This window comes from Chiroxiphia lanceolata, chromosome 1 (genome assembly GCF_009829145.1).
Source record: "Chiroxiphia lanceolata isolate bChiLan1 chromosome 1, bChiLan1.pri, whole genome shotgun sequence".
Classification (NCBI taxonomy): domain Eukaryota; kingdom Metazoa; phylum Chordata; class Aves; order Passeriformes; family Pipridae; genus Chiroxiphia; species Chiroxiphia lanceolata.
In genome coordinates this window covers 73,315,081-73,331,784 of record NC_045637.1, presented here as the reverse complement: position 1 = coordinate 73,331,784, position 16,704 = coordinate 73,315,081, and the positions used below count along the sequence as shown (strand labels likewise).

General features: G+C 34.6%; 1 protein-coding gene across 1 annotated transcript in view; it reads right to left on the bottom strand.

The window, feature by feature from the left end:
- ADCY2 (adenylate cyclase 2) overlaps positions 1-16,704 on the bottom strand; it is a 211,461-nt gene that overhangs the window by 44,911 nt on the left and 149,846 nt on the right. The window contains exons 13-15 of the mRNA XM_032684184.1: positions 11,911-11,980; positions 8,843-8,940; positions 2,392-2,476 (exon numbers count right to left, since the gene is read on the bottom strand). Coding sequence (XP_032540075.1) covers positions 2,392-2,476; positions 8,843-8,940; positions 11,911-11,980 — 253 coding nt within the window. The remainder of the gene's footprint in view (positions 1-2,391; positions 2,477-8,842; positions 8,941-11,910; positions 11,981-16,704) is intronic.

Here is a 16,704-nt window from a genome sequence, read left to right as displayed (position 1 = left end):
TTCTGTTTATTACTACCTAAATCTATTTGCATTGGTAATAAATTAAATTAATTTTCCCCAAGTTGAGTCTGCTTTGTCGACGACAGTAATTGGTCAGTGATCTCCCTGCCTTATATCAAGCCACGAGCTTTCTCATCCTATTTTTCTATCCCATCCTTCTGAGTGAGGTAGAGTGAGTGAGCAGCTGAGTGGGTGTCTGGCCCATAGCCAAGGCTAACCCACCACAGGTCATCTGTCAGGGTCAGTCAGACCCAAAAAATTCTCAGTTTTTTTGGTGCATTTTAGAAGACAGATATTTGGTGAATTTAAAATCTGCAATTATGTGCATATGCATGTACATACAAGCACATCCACATTTACTACATGACCTCTGTAGGGGAATCCAAAATGTACCTCTTTAGAAAAAGAGGTGTGAAAATCCCCTACTGGCAAAAAAATCCCCAAACAAACCCAAACCACATTAGCATTAGGATGATAAAGCCTGATTTCTATTAACATTGACACGGTAGTGTGAAAACTCAGATATTGATACTTACATGGTTTGAAATTTTAGACTTCTAGAAAGAAAACATTTTTATTTATGGGTCAGACACTGCAATGAGTATGCTACTGAAATATAACATAGGTTGTCACTGTGGTTAAAGCTGCAAAACAATACTTGGATTTTGACATGAAGGAAGAAATCTTAGAGAGAGGACAAGGGAAAGAAAAACCTACTGCCTTTTTTGTTAACTCTCTCATCCATCACCTTACAGAACAACTTCCATGCTCATGAAGGAAAGACAATGCTGCATCACCTATAGTCATAAGTTGCTGAAAGGCTTCTTAGCAGCACAGTTTCTGTATTAGAATATCTGAACTCAAAAAGACATAGACAAAAGTAGCTCCTCTTCAAGTTATTTAGGTTAGAATGTGACATCTGGCAAGTCAAGAGAATTGCAATAATAGGACTCCATTTCTGGGAACTATTTACAAGGCATTGTAAGTAGGTGTTAGACATTATTCAAGTGGCAAACTCCTCAACTCTGACTTGGGATATTTGCTTAGCCATCCCTTTAAATCCAGAAAAATATGTTTGTATTCCTCCTAAGTAACACTATAAATAAAAGCCCTGGGAGAGTGTATGTTCCAGCACTTCTTGATGCCATTTCATTAGCACCTCTATTACCTACAGAAAAAGGCTGGCTTTTCCTTGAAGGATTGTTTTTTTTAATTTGCTAATTGAAGGACAGTACACTGATATCACCATTTTACTCTTATGTCAGTAACAAATAGCAATCAAGTATGACATTACATGAGAACTAAGTTTTGCTGTTAAGTAATAGCAACACCTCTAAGACCTCTCTTCAATGATTAACAATATTTTAAAATATTGTTTCATTCTATTTCAGATTAATTCCTGAGCAGTGCCAGCATCCATAACTTATTGGAAAGACAACTGAAATGCACATTAATTATATTTTCTTAAAAACATGTCCTGGTTGATTATAAGCCTCATAAGAGAAGAGGGGGAAATTATAAAATCCTACTTCCTCTGTTTCTTTCTTTAACTACCTTTTCTTGCTGTTTTACTGCATGGTCTTTCTCATGTGATATTTTGCTTTTTTATAAAAGATATTTCAGTTTTTGCTATGATAGTTTATGGGAATGCAGAGGAGGAGAAGTGGAGATTAAGTGACAGGTATACAGATAGTTTTATTTCAGATTATATGATAAATTCAGATTGTGTTCACTTTCTTACAAATCCTGAAGCTCCTTGTTCTAGATGGAGTTATGTGGTGGATCTATTTGAGAATAACTGAAAGGAGGACAATAATACTTGGAAATTACATTGTGAAATGCTGAAAGGTTTGCCCAAATCTCAAATTAAATTAAATTCTCAAATTCAGCATATTTCGTACACTAATAGGTATTACCTGGAGTACTCAACAGCAAAATTGGAAATTTACTATAACATTTTTATATCTCAAATCAATTGTTATGGTGAAATATTCTCTAAATTCAGAAAATGGTCTTACATAACACTTAAACAAATACATAGTTCCCAAAAGAAAGCACTCATGAGTCACCTCCTGCAATCAAAATAGCAAAAAATTTTGAAAAGGTAATCAATCAAATAATAATGAAAACCTTTCAGAGGATCCAGCTTTATAGCAGAAAGACATTATCCATGTAGATGCAGACAACCACTCCATTGGCATTTACTGATTTTCAGATAAATTAGGACATTTTACAGAAAATTAACATGGACAAAACAATGTCCACAGAAGCCTCAGCATGCAGCCTTTCTCCTTTAACTGGCACTCTGCAAAGACAGAGTAACTTGGCAAAATCAGAACGTTATTTAAAAGAAACCATCAACTAATGGATTAAATTTCCTTGAATACCTACCAAAAGTTGTCCAGCAAAACAGACAAACAAAATGAAGGAAAGGAAGAGAAATGCAGCCCCAAATGAAATTCCGAGAATAGATGTTCTAGAAGAAAAGGAAAACGTATTAATTTTTCTGTTGCACAGTTGTAGCATGAGCTTTCTTTGTCTACAATACCAATGATATGAAAAATTACTATGTGCAAGTTGCAACTTTCAGACATTAACACCATGGAAAAACAATTCCAATCCTTACCACAATGACCAGGCATTTCCTCCTGCCATTTTCTCAATTCAGGAATGTTTGAATTGGTATTACCTCTGACTTTGCAAAGCTATTACCATGAGAAAATAATATCTACACATATAACTCAAATGACAGGGTACATTAACAGCAGCAATGTTTTGGTTTGTTTTGACTTTACGAAGCCTGTATTAAAGAAGATGCTTATTGCTCTAGTTTTATGTTGTTGATTTTATATTATTTTTATATGATTTTTAATTATTTCAATATATATTCATTTTAATATATACAAAATAAACTTGTTTGTAGTGTACATTCACCTCTAAAAAGTAGAAAATAGCATGGGATAGTGTTGCCTGGTTTTCAGTGTCCCTCAGGTAGAACCTGTGATATCTGTGATGCTGTAGAGTCTCAGTCAGCAAAGGCCCTGATAGTGACTGGTATTTCATGAATGGTCAAATTTGACTGGCTTGCCAGTCTGATTCTGAAGTATGGGAGGACATGATAGGAAGGAAAAGTAAACACCACAAAGAAAGAAGAACCAATAAGATATTTTAAATGGAAAAAAAAAAAGAATAATCTGTACTCTTCTTGAAATCATCCTTACTCAGTGTTCTAATTCATGTTTTTCTCTCATGTTATAAATAGGAAGGTCTAGTCAAAATAGCATCCCTGGATATTCAATAAACAGAAACAGAGATACAGTAACAATGTGTGCGTGCATTCATTCATTCATTGATTGTGCAGATATGGAAATGTCTCTATATGAATACCGCAGTAGAGCATAATTGCTCCATCAGGCACTATACAAGAGCTTCTTAGCACATCTGCCTAGGGAAAGATGCAGTGGAACTTAATTATGCTTAATGAATTCCAAGAGAACACCAGAAGCTCTGGATCAACTGAATTCTTTAAGGAAGAGAACTAGATGCTGTCATGAATCCCTCATCTGAGTACTTGACTTCAGTTTTAACCACAGATTTGATATCTTATAGAATTAAAAAATATCTCCCAATCCCTTTGAGCATCAGCAAATATTTTATGAAACCTTATATGCTGGAAATAATGGCATGACATTTTAGAAATAAGTTTTATATCTCCTGCATTTCCATAAAACCATAACATCTGTTATATTTTGTTAGTGCCTTCATAAACTTATGATTCAGAATTAAAATACATTATTAATAAAAGCATACATCTCTGTTCTTCAGAGATTCCATGTGAACTCAAATGTATACATTTTCAAAACTATAATACTAAGAATTAGGAGTAGAACTATATGGATCAATTTCCTTAGATGACATACAAGTATTGGAAAACATTTTGATCTGTTTTAACAACAGTGTTATACAAGCTATTTTCAGGAAAGAACAAAAAAGCACTAAGAGCATCAACCAATTTGATGCCATTAAAAGCATTTTGGAGAATAATTGATGAGCTTCCCTGCCAATCACTCAGAGAACTTCTTATATGTTAAGTATTAATCATCAGATTTTGGGCTGATGTGCACAGCTGATGAAAAACAAACAACTGGCAATTCACGACATATATTAATATTAAAATAATATTTCTTTTAAGAATTATTTGAAAATCATTATTGTTTATGAATACATGTTCTCCAAAAATTTCTCAATGAGACTGAGACAGTAAGCTGTACCTCAGAATATGTAAAACTAGTCTCTACTCTTTAGAAATTTAAAATCTAGTAAGCAACAGAAGAGATGAAAGAAGAGGAAAAAAAAGTCAACTAGGAAATTAGAAAGAAAGCCTGTTAGAAAACTAACAGGCTTAATTTTTATATATGCATAAACACTTCCAATCACATATGTCCTTCAGTAACATTCAAGGAACCAGTCCTACATTTCAAGCTACTCCTATTCTTTGATATGAAGGATAAAAAAAAGGAGCCTGCACACCTTAAAAAGTAATTCAACACAAGAACAGCCTTATCAGTCAAGTTTGGAGTGCATCCTTGCAGAAGAAGAAATGATGATGTTTGTGAGAGAAACTGGAGAGCAAGGGAAATAAAATTAACATGGCATAAAGAGAGCTTATGCAAAAAGTACTTTATCTCCCAGGCAACACACAAGAACAAAAGGTCTTTGTAGCTGGTTTACATAATCAATGATGTTATTGAGGAGGCACAAGAAAAAGAATTACACAGCAAGGTGAATAGGGCAAAGAGAAAAGGACTGAGGATAACAAAAAGGAAAAGTAGTATCTTAGAATCCAGATTTGAGGGATGAAAAGGGAGAAAAAAAGTAGTATTTTTGCTCCCCACACCCCATACTTTTCTGGGAACAGCAGGACTTCTGCTTCAGTTAAGACAAAATAATTTCATAGTTCTCCTAGAAGGAAAGAAGTGGGCTGAATATGCTACAAAGGGAAGCAAAATACTAAAAATTAAGTGCCACCAAAACCAAGCCCCATTTGAATCAATAACCATAGAAAATACATAACATGCATTTATTTTTTTTTGTCACTGGAACATTACAAAACCAGTACAGATCTTTACAGTAAATTAATCTCACTTTTATTGTGTAGAGTTACCAAATGCATTGCACAGGTCACTTAATACATTGCATTGACAGATTCAGGCAAACTAGTTAAACATCTGAAATCACATCAGCCAGATAACTTTTTACCTGCCTCTTCAATGGAAGAGGAATTGACCATTCAAGGAATGACCTGCTAGAGTGCCCCACCAGGAACCCTGACAGGACAACCTTTGATCATAACCTACAGTGAGACAGTTTAACATTGAGGAGACAGCATGAGAACTTCTCAGGCTTCAGATAGTTCAATTTCTAAATAATTTATGATCTTGGCTATACTGCTCATATTTTTCTTGTTCCATCAGCAAATCTCTGTTTTGAACTATTCATTTTTATCAGGTGGTATGGGATTGGAAAAAATTTGTATTTATCCATACTTATATCTTGTTGGCAACATTGCAACTGGCAACTGAAAAATAAAAATTTATTTATGAAGGTAAAGATACCGAAAAACGTAGAAGAGAATAAACTCCTTCTACAATTTTGTAACTTTTAGGAAAACATGTGACTTACGGCACAATGTTCCTTAGTGGCATGTGGAGAATTTCCTTAGCTTGCCAGGTAACGAACGTCCATGTTTTGAACTACAGAACTGCAAATTCTCTTGAAGTGATAAAATCATAATGAAGACATTGCAAATGACAATTATATAAGGCAATACTGAATTCAGACTCCTTTGGTATCTAAAAATAGTTATTTTTTTCATAATTTGACTGACGCTTTCAGTAAGTCATCGAAGGATTCAATACCTATGGAGACTGTATGGCATTTTCGGTGTTAAAAAATACCAGTCAAGTGTTATAACTCCACTTGAGTTGTGGGGTTTTTTTTTTTTGTTTGTTTGTTTTTTCATTTTTGTTTTGTTTTGTTTTTGTTTTTTAAATTAGATAGAACAGAAAGATAGCTAATAATGGTGGGTTTCTTTCATTTATATTGTCTTATATTTTACATGCCTGCTTTCAGACAACGTTTTTAAGTACTACTTTTTCTATGGAGAAATTCAGCTGTACCTGATTGGAAATACTATGTTAGGGCCTTCTAACCACCTGCCTGCATAGAATGAGAAGATTGCTAGTTTGGCATGACTCAGGACAAAAGGACACAGCTTCTTGAACACAGCACCCTCAGAGAGCGAAGACTCAGAAAGAATCTTAAATGTAGCCACTAATAAATCCCTTACTCGAGTAGCACAAGAAGTATCTCCTGTTCAATAGAAACATACTTTTGTCAACTCACCAGTTTGCATTTCAAAAAACCCAACACCACCAATTCCACGTTAGTTGACTGTTTGCTTAATAAAGAATGTACAGTTGTCATGAATTATTAAAGATACTTTTCTCACTTGATAAGTGAAGAACAGTAGAGAGCCACTGAAGGCCTGTTCCAAGGAAATGTAATGAACAAGATTTGCTTTCATTTTAATGTCACAATAAAGACCTACTCCTCATTATACATTTCACCCCAAGATACTGTTTACTTGATTAAATTTATAGTTACCACTTTGTGTAAGGTTTATTATTAAAATACCAGATCAGTTTACTGACCCCAGGAAAATTAACACATTAATAAATTATTTCAGCTTTGAAATAAATGGGTTGTGATCTGGAAGATATTACTTAGTACTTGCAACTTGCTGGATGTTATTCACTATCAAATATCTCCAAATCTACTTTTAAGTAGCAGGCAGTGTGCCTGCACAGAAATCAATGATATTACACTACTGCAAAACCAGATTAATGGAAAAGTGAATCAATAAAACCCAATGACAGATGTAGTTCATCTCCCTGTCTTCATTAGACCACCATTTAAAAATCCTGTAGAATTTTGGAAGAAAACAAAAAGGCTAGATAGAATTTTATAAGAGAATAACATCTGCAGCATTGGAGTATGTTCAATTTGAGTTACATTTGTGATTACTACATACACTGGTGATTTTTCAACTTTTTTTAATTTATTTTTTATTTGCAATGCTCCCAGTTCTCCAGCAAAGACACAGATGCCTGTATAATACCTTGACTTTCTGTTTTCCATTTTTTGCATCTATTTAAATAATCCACAGGCCACTTGAAGCTGAATAACATTCATGTTGGTAATACCTGATTTTACACTTTTGCTTTTACAATTTAATATGCAGTCCTATAAAAGGACCATAAGACATTTAACATCTTTTTAATGAAAATGATAAAATATATGTGTCTTTTGCTCTGATGTTACAATGAGATCATGTAATATCAGCATGTGTTTTTACAAGCTGGAGGACACTTTCCTTACATCTCCCTAGAGTTCACTGATAGTCTGTTATATTTTAATGAGCTACACTATTGGTTTAAATGACATAATAAGGATAGAGCAAAATGAGCTTCTTACTACATGTATGATAGATGATAAACGTAGATGAATCTTCATGAAAGAAATCAAAACCTAAAAACAGATTCAGAAATCATACTGCTGGAAGGGGGGAGTGAAATTCACCTTTGGCTTTTGGGATACCACAAATCATGAATTTCCCTGAATTAATTCCCATATTTATCAAAATACAGTATGAGCTTGTAAAATAAAATTAGCCATGTGCCCTAATTTCAGATTTTTCAATAGTAATGCCCAAAGTCAGACTGAACCAGGAGTAGGATACTGCTGAATTCTAGGAAGAGTGTCCCTTTGTGGCTGGTATCTCTGTTTTAGAAGCTAGCTGGGAAACTGCTGTAACATCTGAACAGAAGTCCATAAAACTTTATACATGTTATAAAATAAGTCTGTAGTGTGGAAAATCAATTTATAATGACCTAGCAGTTCCTTCTGGCTTTGAATTAGAATGTGAGTAAATACTACAGAATAAGACCTATCAACCAACTGTGATTACAAGTAATACTCCTGAAAGCACCGTACAGGAGAAAGGACTATGAGTTAAGAAATACTATATCACAGGGAATATACAGAGTTGTCTTTAGAAATTATTCCTATAAAACAAATATCAACTTTCCACTTAGTAAACAACCAACAGCAAAATTCCATTTTGAGAAGTCTAACAAAACATTCTTTATTAGAACTATCTTCCAGTTTTCAGCCTTTCTAGAATATGCACAGAAAGAAAAATAGCTGATTTATATGCACAAATATAAATCAGCACATAATATATAAATTCTGATGAAATTATTATCCCAGAAATTGATTAAAAAATTCTAAAATTAATTTTAAAAATATACACTTTATGAATATTAATTATATGTTTTAATGCTTAACAGAGCAGTATTATCACAGTGATATGTTAAATACATTTATTTATCACAGTTCCAACTCTGTAATCCATTTTCTCCCACTTCAATGTCCATCACACATTTTACACATAATTTTAGTTGCACACACTTATAGCTTGTATTACTTTCTTTACACATATGAATTTCATTCCTATAATCATCATATTTTTAAATGCAAAGAGAAAAACTAAAATGAATGAAGAATTTAAACTAATGTTTAGCACAACATCATTGACAGTATTTAAAATTAGAAATAAGCCTAACTTTGAAAATGGTATGAAATCCTCAGTCTTCTCTGTTTAATTTAATTTCCATGAATTGACTTCTGTAATCTGACAATTAAAAAATTTTTTACTTATTTTTTTTAACGCTAATGAGCAAATATACATAGAAATGAGTACACGTTAAATATCACTTACTTTGGCAAAACCAGAATCTGTACAACAAAAATGCAGAAGAATATGAGACAGGCACAAGTCACATAATACTTAAATGCAGGCAGAGTAGTTGCTCGGTACTAGAAGAAAAAAAATAAAATCAAATGTTAAAAAAACAATTGCCAAAGTCAACTGAAACTTCAGCTTAAAGATGCACATATGTATAGGCAGTCTTTAGCAACAGCAAATTTCCTGTTCTTCAGTGACTTCATATCCACTAACCTAGGGCTAGGGATTATCAGGCATAGTATTGAATCCTTTTGCTTCTTGAAGAACAGCCATGTCAAACAGTTTCGACTTGTCCCTCCACTGAACAGATTATCCCAAATTCATCATAAAAAGTTTAATTAACAACAACGGCAACAAAAAACCTGAAACATTTTTAAAAATATTTTTAGGAATGGCCAACCATTCTTAACAGATTCCAAGATTCTTTGTCATTAATTCCTCAAACTGATTTTCAATCATTGATAAATACTGAATGGGCTGAAACAATTATAATAAACCTGATTTAAACAGGAAATTTCTGAGCACACAAAGTAGAAAATTGTAAACTGTGCTACAGAGCATAGCTAGCAATCACACTGATATTTACTGGACCTATATTATTACTTCAATTAAAATCTTTTATGTCTCTGTTAAAAGGCCTCCTATGTCTTACCGATACTACTAAACACTTGATATTCTTAGGAGACAGTCAATTTGATCTGTTTTGTCATGAGAAAAATCTATTTATCTCTAATTACTCTGTCTAGAGACACGAGAATTAAGCAATGAAATATTTATCAGAGCTGTTCTGCTATTTGAGATAGATATATCTAGGTTGAAACCAATTAAGTACTCAAAGGGAAATGATCTAAGTAGCTAATAAAGTTACTTACACTATTAAAATTTTTTTTCAAAGGATGAAAGTTTAAGATTTAATTACTAAAAGAAAATACACCAAAGATTATTTTCACAAAGTGCTCAAAATGCAAACTTCAGAAAATGGAAAGTGCGTGAGCTGTGCCTTCTAACTGCAAGCACACAGCTATGTCTTTGTGTTTACTGCCAAGTTCTGCTCATGAAACAAACCAGTGCATCAAACTTTACATGAACATGTAGAAATTTACTTCGGCAACCCAACAGCTTTTTTCACTTTTGAACTACATAACGAATAGAAAGCAATTCTGATCACACATCTAACTAAATTTCAAGGTACAAATATGACTTTGCTTGATGCATAAATTTGCAGCAAGTTGTGCTCTTCCACCTGATAAATATGCTTATAATGGTCCTGTTCAACAATTTTGGACCTTGAGCTGCTGTTAAATCTCATGGAATTTCAATCCACTTTTAAAAGCACTTCAGTGTTTCACACTTCTCCACACATTTCCTAATGAAGGCAGGCACCTCACTCCTTAGGTTAAGCTTTGTTTGCTTTATTACGTTGCTGTACTTTCAGGTCCTACAAGGCTTGAAAAGCTTCCATTTAAATCAAAAGCAGACTTCTTACTGAGTTGTTTAAAGTCAAGACTGGATTAGTGAGTCATTAAAAGGTAGTGAAGAAAGATATTGAAAAGCTGGATCCAAAAAGAATAATTAGTTCTCTGACATTCCATAGCATTCTAAATCTAAAAGAGATTTGACTTCTACAGGGAGCATCTACACAGCTAAATAACTTAGCTCCCAAATTTCATCCCAAGTCATTGTCCAAAGTGCATGTCATGGTTTTCTCTCAAGTTGTCTTTCAGAATTTATTGGTTAGTTCCACACACATCAAAATCTTAATGAGCTCCTAGGCACAGCTTTGATCCACTCAGTGTACCCCATAAACACTACAAATAAGAATACAAAAGGTCTAGCTTCTCTCTTCTTTTCTCTTATGAAGTCTTTGAGACAGGCTCAGGGAAGCCTTGCAACTTTTTCCACCCTAATGCATTGCTAAGGGCATACAACACATGCCTTTGTCAGTTGGCCATAAGAATACTATTCTGCTGAGCTGTGAAAGAATCTGAAAATTATTTCAGATGCTTTGAACTGAAAGGTATCTAAAACAATAATTAAATAAGTATTTGACTACCACATGGACACAGAGGATACTTGCTGTACAGTGTGAACACAGTATGGTAATGCTTCCTCTAGCCCATTCTTGCCAGGTTCACTCAGTTATACAGCTAGTTGTGGTAAAACCTACTTCTTACCTCCCTGAAGGACAGCATAACTGTTCAGCTATGCTTATGAGAAACCTATGCCCTATGCTTATGAGAAAGCAGAAAGAGGCAACTCTCCAGTCTTCCTGCTGAAGCTGTGTCAGTATGGAGAAATACACTCAATGTCCACAGGGTCATAAAACAATGAAAAGGCCTGACTTTATAGGCTAGTGGTCATGACAATCACCTAAAAGGGAGGAATCTCATTCTCCAACGTCATTACTCCAAGGACAAGAAAAACTATCCATTACTCCACCTGTACATACAGGTCTCAAGTGTTTTATCACACATTATTAGTCCAAAGAACATTTGGTGTTTTGCATCCAAGACAGCCAGGCATTTTTCTTAAAAAGACATTTATAGTATTGTTTCCCAAGACTGACTGTGAGCAGCAAATGCATATGGAGAAAACTAATGAGCAACTGATATCATTACAAGTCTATCATTACTACAGATGGAGTCTTTGAGACATTGAAAAAAAACCCCAAAACCAGTGCAGTTCGATAAATGCCTTTTGAGAATGCAGATTATGGAACTTAGAAATTCTTTGCTCCAGTTACATCAAAATTGGACTATCAAACCTTTTTCCACTCCTGTGAGACCATAAAAATTTCAAGAAATTCAAGTGAAATGCAGAGCCCTACAAACAGGAAAGTAGTTGCAGACATCACATTCATAAAATTTCTTCTGTAAATCAGCTAAAATATCATTGTAAGGTTTGAGCACTTCTCCTTGCAGGAGAGGTGACGTAGATATGGCTATGTGTTACAAAAGCAAGGGATATAAGCCTCATTTAGGGTAGGTCAAAGAAGGAATTGACCAATGAATTTGCAATTGAACTTACTGAAAATAACTTACTTCTTTTTCCAAAATCTTATTATAGAAAAGAAGTGATATTCTTTGAATGTCTTCAGATTTAAGCCATTGCCTAGAAGAGAAAAGGAATGTTATCACTGAGATAATAAAGTAGTCCAGTCCTTTCATATAAATGAAATGCAGCAATATAAGAAAATCAGTTGGAATAAAGCAAGTTCTTATGTATTGCAATGTATCTGGTGAATTTTCACTGACAGTAAAAGTGGAGACTACAAATCCCCTCTCCTTTTTGACTTCTATTGCTAACATGAAACAAAAGTTCAGATGAACAATTGCTTTTCTGTGGATCACGCTTAAGCAGAATCAAGGGAGAGATTTATATGATGTAATTCTAACAGTGATATTCCACTCATGCCCAAAATACGGTAGTCTATCCAGCAGGCAGAAGAGAACTTGAGATAAAAACAGTCCTTCACAAGTTTCTTTTAGGAAGAACACTGTTCCAATATGCAAAAGTGGTAGGTAAATTACACTTCACAAACTCCTATTGCAAATGAAAATGTAAGAAACATTACTAGAAGAGGAGGAGTGATTTTGTCTTTGAACTGTGTCAGTCTCTTGACCACAGCCCTGTATTACAGAGGTAGATATTGACCTTTTTGCTGATTATAAAAACTTTTTCCCTGCTTAAAGATGAGACATTGTATAAGTACTTGCATTGAAATGAAAGATGTATTTTAAACTAAGTGAATCTTGACAAAAGCTTGACATAACTTTTACAAAATGAAATGTTCTAATATGAAAGTCTACATTCATTTTAATGGACACTTGAAAAGATATAAAATATTTAAATTTCAGAAAGGTTGGGCTGCTTGTACCTCAAGGGCACTACACAGATCTGAAAAAAAAATTAATTAAGCAGACTAATTCCGTGGACATGCAATATTTGAGCTTGAATAATAGTTGGGCGTGAGATTTTTTCCAACATTTCCAGTAATAACTTTAAATTAGGCTTCAAGTAGTACTTTCAGTATCAACTGACAGGCTGCAATGCAAATAAGTAGCAGTAATGAACCACAGTGGAATAGATCGAAAATTAAGGTCCTGGGAGAACGGGAGTGGACAGAGTGGAGTGTAAGCTATTACCTTTGATTTATGAAATCAAAAGTATTTGTTTCTTTGCCTGGGAGACTGTCCCTGTTCCTGTGCAATCAGTTTCATTATAATAAGGGGCTGTAAATATTCTCAGTTCTAGGAATGTTTAATTCCAAAATATATTTCCCAGTTTGCTCTGCAATGGCTCACATTTATACCTGATCACAATTAGGATTCTGAGAAGAAACACATCTGGTACTCTGGTGTACCTATGGTATGATTTTGTTTTGGTTCAGCTGTAACCTACTGGAGAAAACATTCAGTTTGTGGAACATTTTTAGTAAACTGTTAAAATTTAATGCAATTCTTTTTCCATTTATTTATAAAAATCAAACTTAAAGTAACCCTCTTTTCCAAACAGTTAACTAATTTCCCATTTTTTTTCCCATAGTACCTGACAGGAGGACTGATTTAATTACCATTACCACACTGTTAAAAAGTTCTGTCTGCAGATCTACTCCCAAAAGCCTAATTTGGTTTCTACGCACTTGATCCCATGTGAAGTCAGCCTCATACTCCACACATCATAAATTCATGTTTTCAGAAGATTTTTGTTTTTCTTTAAAACTCAGCAAAAAACCCAACTATACTGGTTTTAGGTAGCACATGCTGGGAGGTCTGAGACAAGGGAATAGTACAACATATACAAATGGAAGTGGAGAGCAAATACAGAAGAAAAAGCACGAAGTCACATATCTTTGGCATAGAGATAAGGGCTGAAAATTCTGCCTCCAGCCTCACTCCCTGATGAACCTAAAACTTACCGAAGTATTTTCAAGTACTTGGGGATATGTCTCCTGGGAAGCTAGGTACCAAATTTCATCTTAAATTCTTTTGCAATCCCAGGAACAACACAGACAGACAGCTGAACTCAGGCTGTATCCACAGAAGTATGTGGTTTAATAGGCCTTGTGCTGGTTGACAGTGTACAGCAAGGAATTATGCACAGAACACAGCAGCCACTGTGACTTAAAGGAAAAAGAGGGCAAAGAGAGTGTGTCTCTTTCACATAGTCACTACTTACCAAAGACCAATTAGCTTTAGCTTAGCCCCCTCTGTAGGTGCATACTTAGCCAAGAGATTACCACCCATCCATGTCCTACACAAGTTCCTAACCACCAAGGCTCGAGATGGCCTAACTAGGGCTTCTCATCCCCCTCTTGTGCAGGACAGGCCCTTGGCAGTCAGGAGTACTTTGTTGAAGGTACAGGAAAAGGAAACACGGAGAAAGCATGATGTTACACCCTAATGGCTAAGGCACCGAAGCTCTTTGTTTCTCACTCACTCTTTTAAATCTGTATTTCTGTATATTTTAATGCAGTGCTCTAAGAGAATAATATTGAATAAACAGGTCATAACTTTCCTCATGCAACTTTGCGAGGGACATTGCCAACTAAGTCAACTACTCTGAATCATGCTGTAAAGCCCCTGGGCTGCTTTTTAGATTCCAGAGTTTCATTTACATTCCACAAGAAGGAATTTAACCCAGATGCCCAGAGCTAATGACAGTGTGTGCATGTGGCACTTGGCAGTTTTGCGGAAAGATCGCTAAGCCAGCTTGTGAACCGGCAGAGGAGCAGGGAGGGAGGGATCCCAGAGAAAACGCTACAGTGACTTTAAAAACTTGAGATACCATTTCAATACAAATCACACTATTCTACACTGAGTAAAGACAGTGACTCATTTGAACTACAGCATTGTCTTGGACTAAGAAGATACAGACTCTACATTCCCTTATCTTCCAGTTACTGGTTGGAAAGCACCTGGCCATGTAATTTCCAAAGACCCCCATTTTATGACCATTTTCTTGCAACCAGTTACTTTCTTCACAGAATGACATGTAGCTAAGAACCATGGTGTGGATGAAAAAGTCAGAGCATGCTGACAGCTCAGAGTGGAAGAAACATGACTCTATACAGTGAATGTTTGCTTTTGATTTCTTTTCATGCATTTTTCTAACTAAAAAGGTCAAAAGCATGGTACTTTTAATACCATATTTTAAAAGCAATAATGTTTTTTTAATTTTCTTTATTCAGTCACAGACCTATTTGCTATGCAATCCAAACTTTACACTTGAAAACATTTAGAAATACCAGTTCTTACAGATTTTCTTAAACGTTTGCTTCTTGGTTCACAAAAGCAAAAGATTTTGTTTCACAACCACTCGATTACTGTAGCTGATAATGTTATTTTCATTTTACAGTCAAAAAATTGAGGCACAAAAATATGTAAAATGTGATTAGTTTTGTGTTCGAAATGTAGGAAATATTTTATTTAACTGTTCTATAGGCTTAGCCTTCACATAGTTACAGTATTATTGAATTAACTTGCCGTTTGAGGCATCAGGATTTTTGACAAGTTATTCTCAGGTATTCAATTGAATCATAGCTTTTAAGTGATTGATTCAGCAAATCAATACAGAGATAGGTAGAAAATCTAGTTTTGGAAGGTGATATTCAACCTTTCTGATATATAAGATCATTCCTTATCTTGGTGCAATTCCTCACGTAATTCACAAAATGCACTGAAAATTTTTCAGAAACATTTTATATCCCAAAGTTTCTCTGAATTTTATGCACTAATTAGATAAGACAAGGATTCTCTGAGATAAAACAACATACAGTATGATCACACCAATATTTTAATGCATTTATACAGATGAATTACTTTTGACATCAAACCATCATTTTTACAATCCACTTATCAGAGCAAGTGCACCTAAAGACATATTAAAACTACCAAAATTTATACAGCTGTTTTAGGCAAGTCTAGTATAATCAAATCACATGACCTACCCTCTTTCACTCTATTCTTTCTATGACCCACAGCTCTCAACACTCTTTTCTAAAATAACTAAAAAATATTTTCCTATGGCAAAGTACCATTAATAGGACTAAAATATGAAAAAAAACTCCAAATGTGACATATGAGCATTTAATAATTAGGTGTAATACTCAGATCACTAAGATTCTGAGTAACAGAAGTAGGGGGGGAAACGTAATTCATTGGACTTATTGTCCACATTTTTGAAGGGTAATTCTCTTATTTCATCACATAAACATAAAAAACCTGAACGCTTATTTTTTCCGGTATTGATTTCTCTCTCAGTCTTATCTATTCACCAGCAAACGGAGAAGATCAATACTGCCTCCAGCTCTTCCTAGGGCACAGAAAAAACACGTCAGGTTGCCTCCCCCAGCAATTCCAATATGCCAGCAAGATTAGCCTTCTCTAAGAAATCAAACAATAGTTGAAACAGAGAGATATTAAACTATGATTTTAGGGAAAGTTTCTAATTCTGAGGAATTGTTTCTGTGACAACTGTGAAGCATCAATTTTCACATCATTCTGATTCCCGAGCCAGTTATTTCTGGGCCTTACTCCTCTGCTCTCAGTTAAGACAACTCTGTAGTTAACGGCCACGAGTCTACAGATACAAACAGCTACAGAACAAAAACCCCTTTGCCATGAAGACAAGTCAAAACCTCTGTCATACCATGATTCACAGGCACTGTCTTATCTCATATAGTAGAAAATGCTACTGTACAACCAATCTTCACAATGTGCAGAGCTTCCTATCCCAGTATTAGTGACACTTCTACTGTTTTCAGATTTGGTGTGCATGTGGGAACAAAAAACAGTAAACACTCTTGCAGATTTATGCCAAAGTTGGAAAGAATA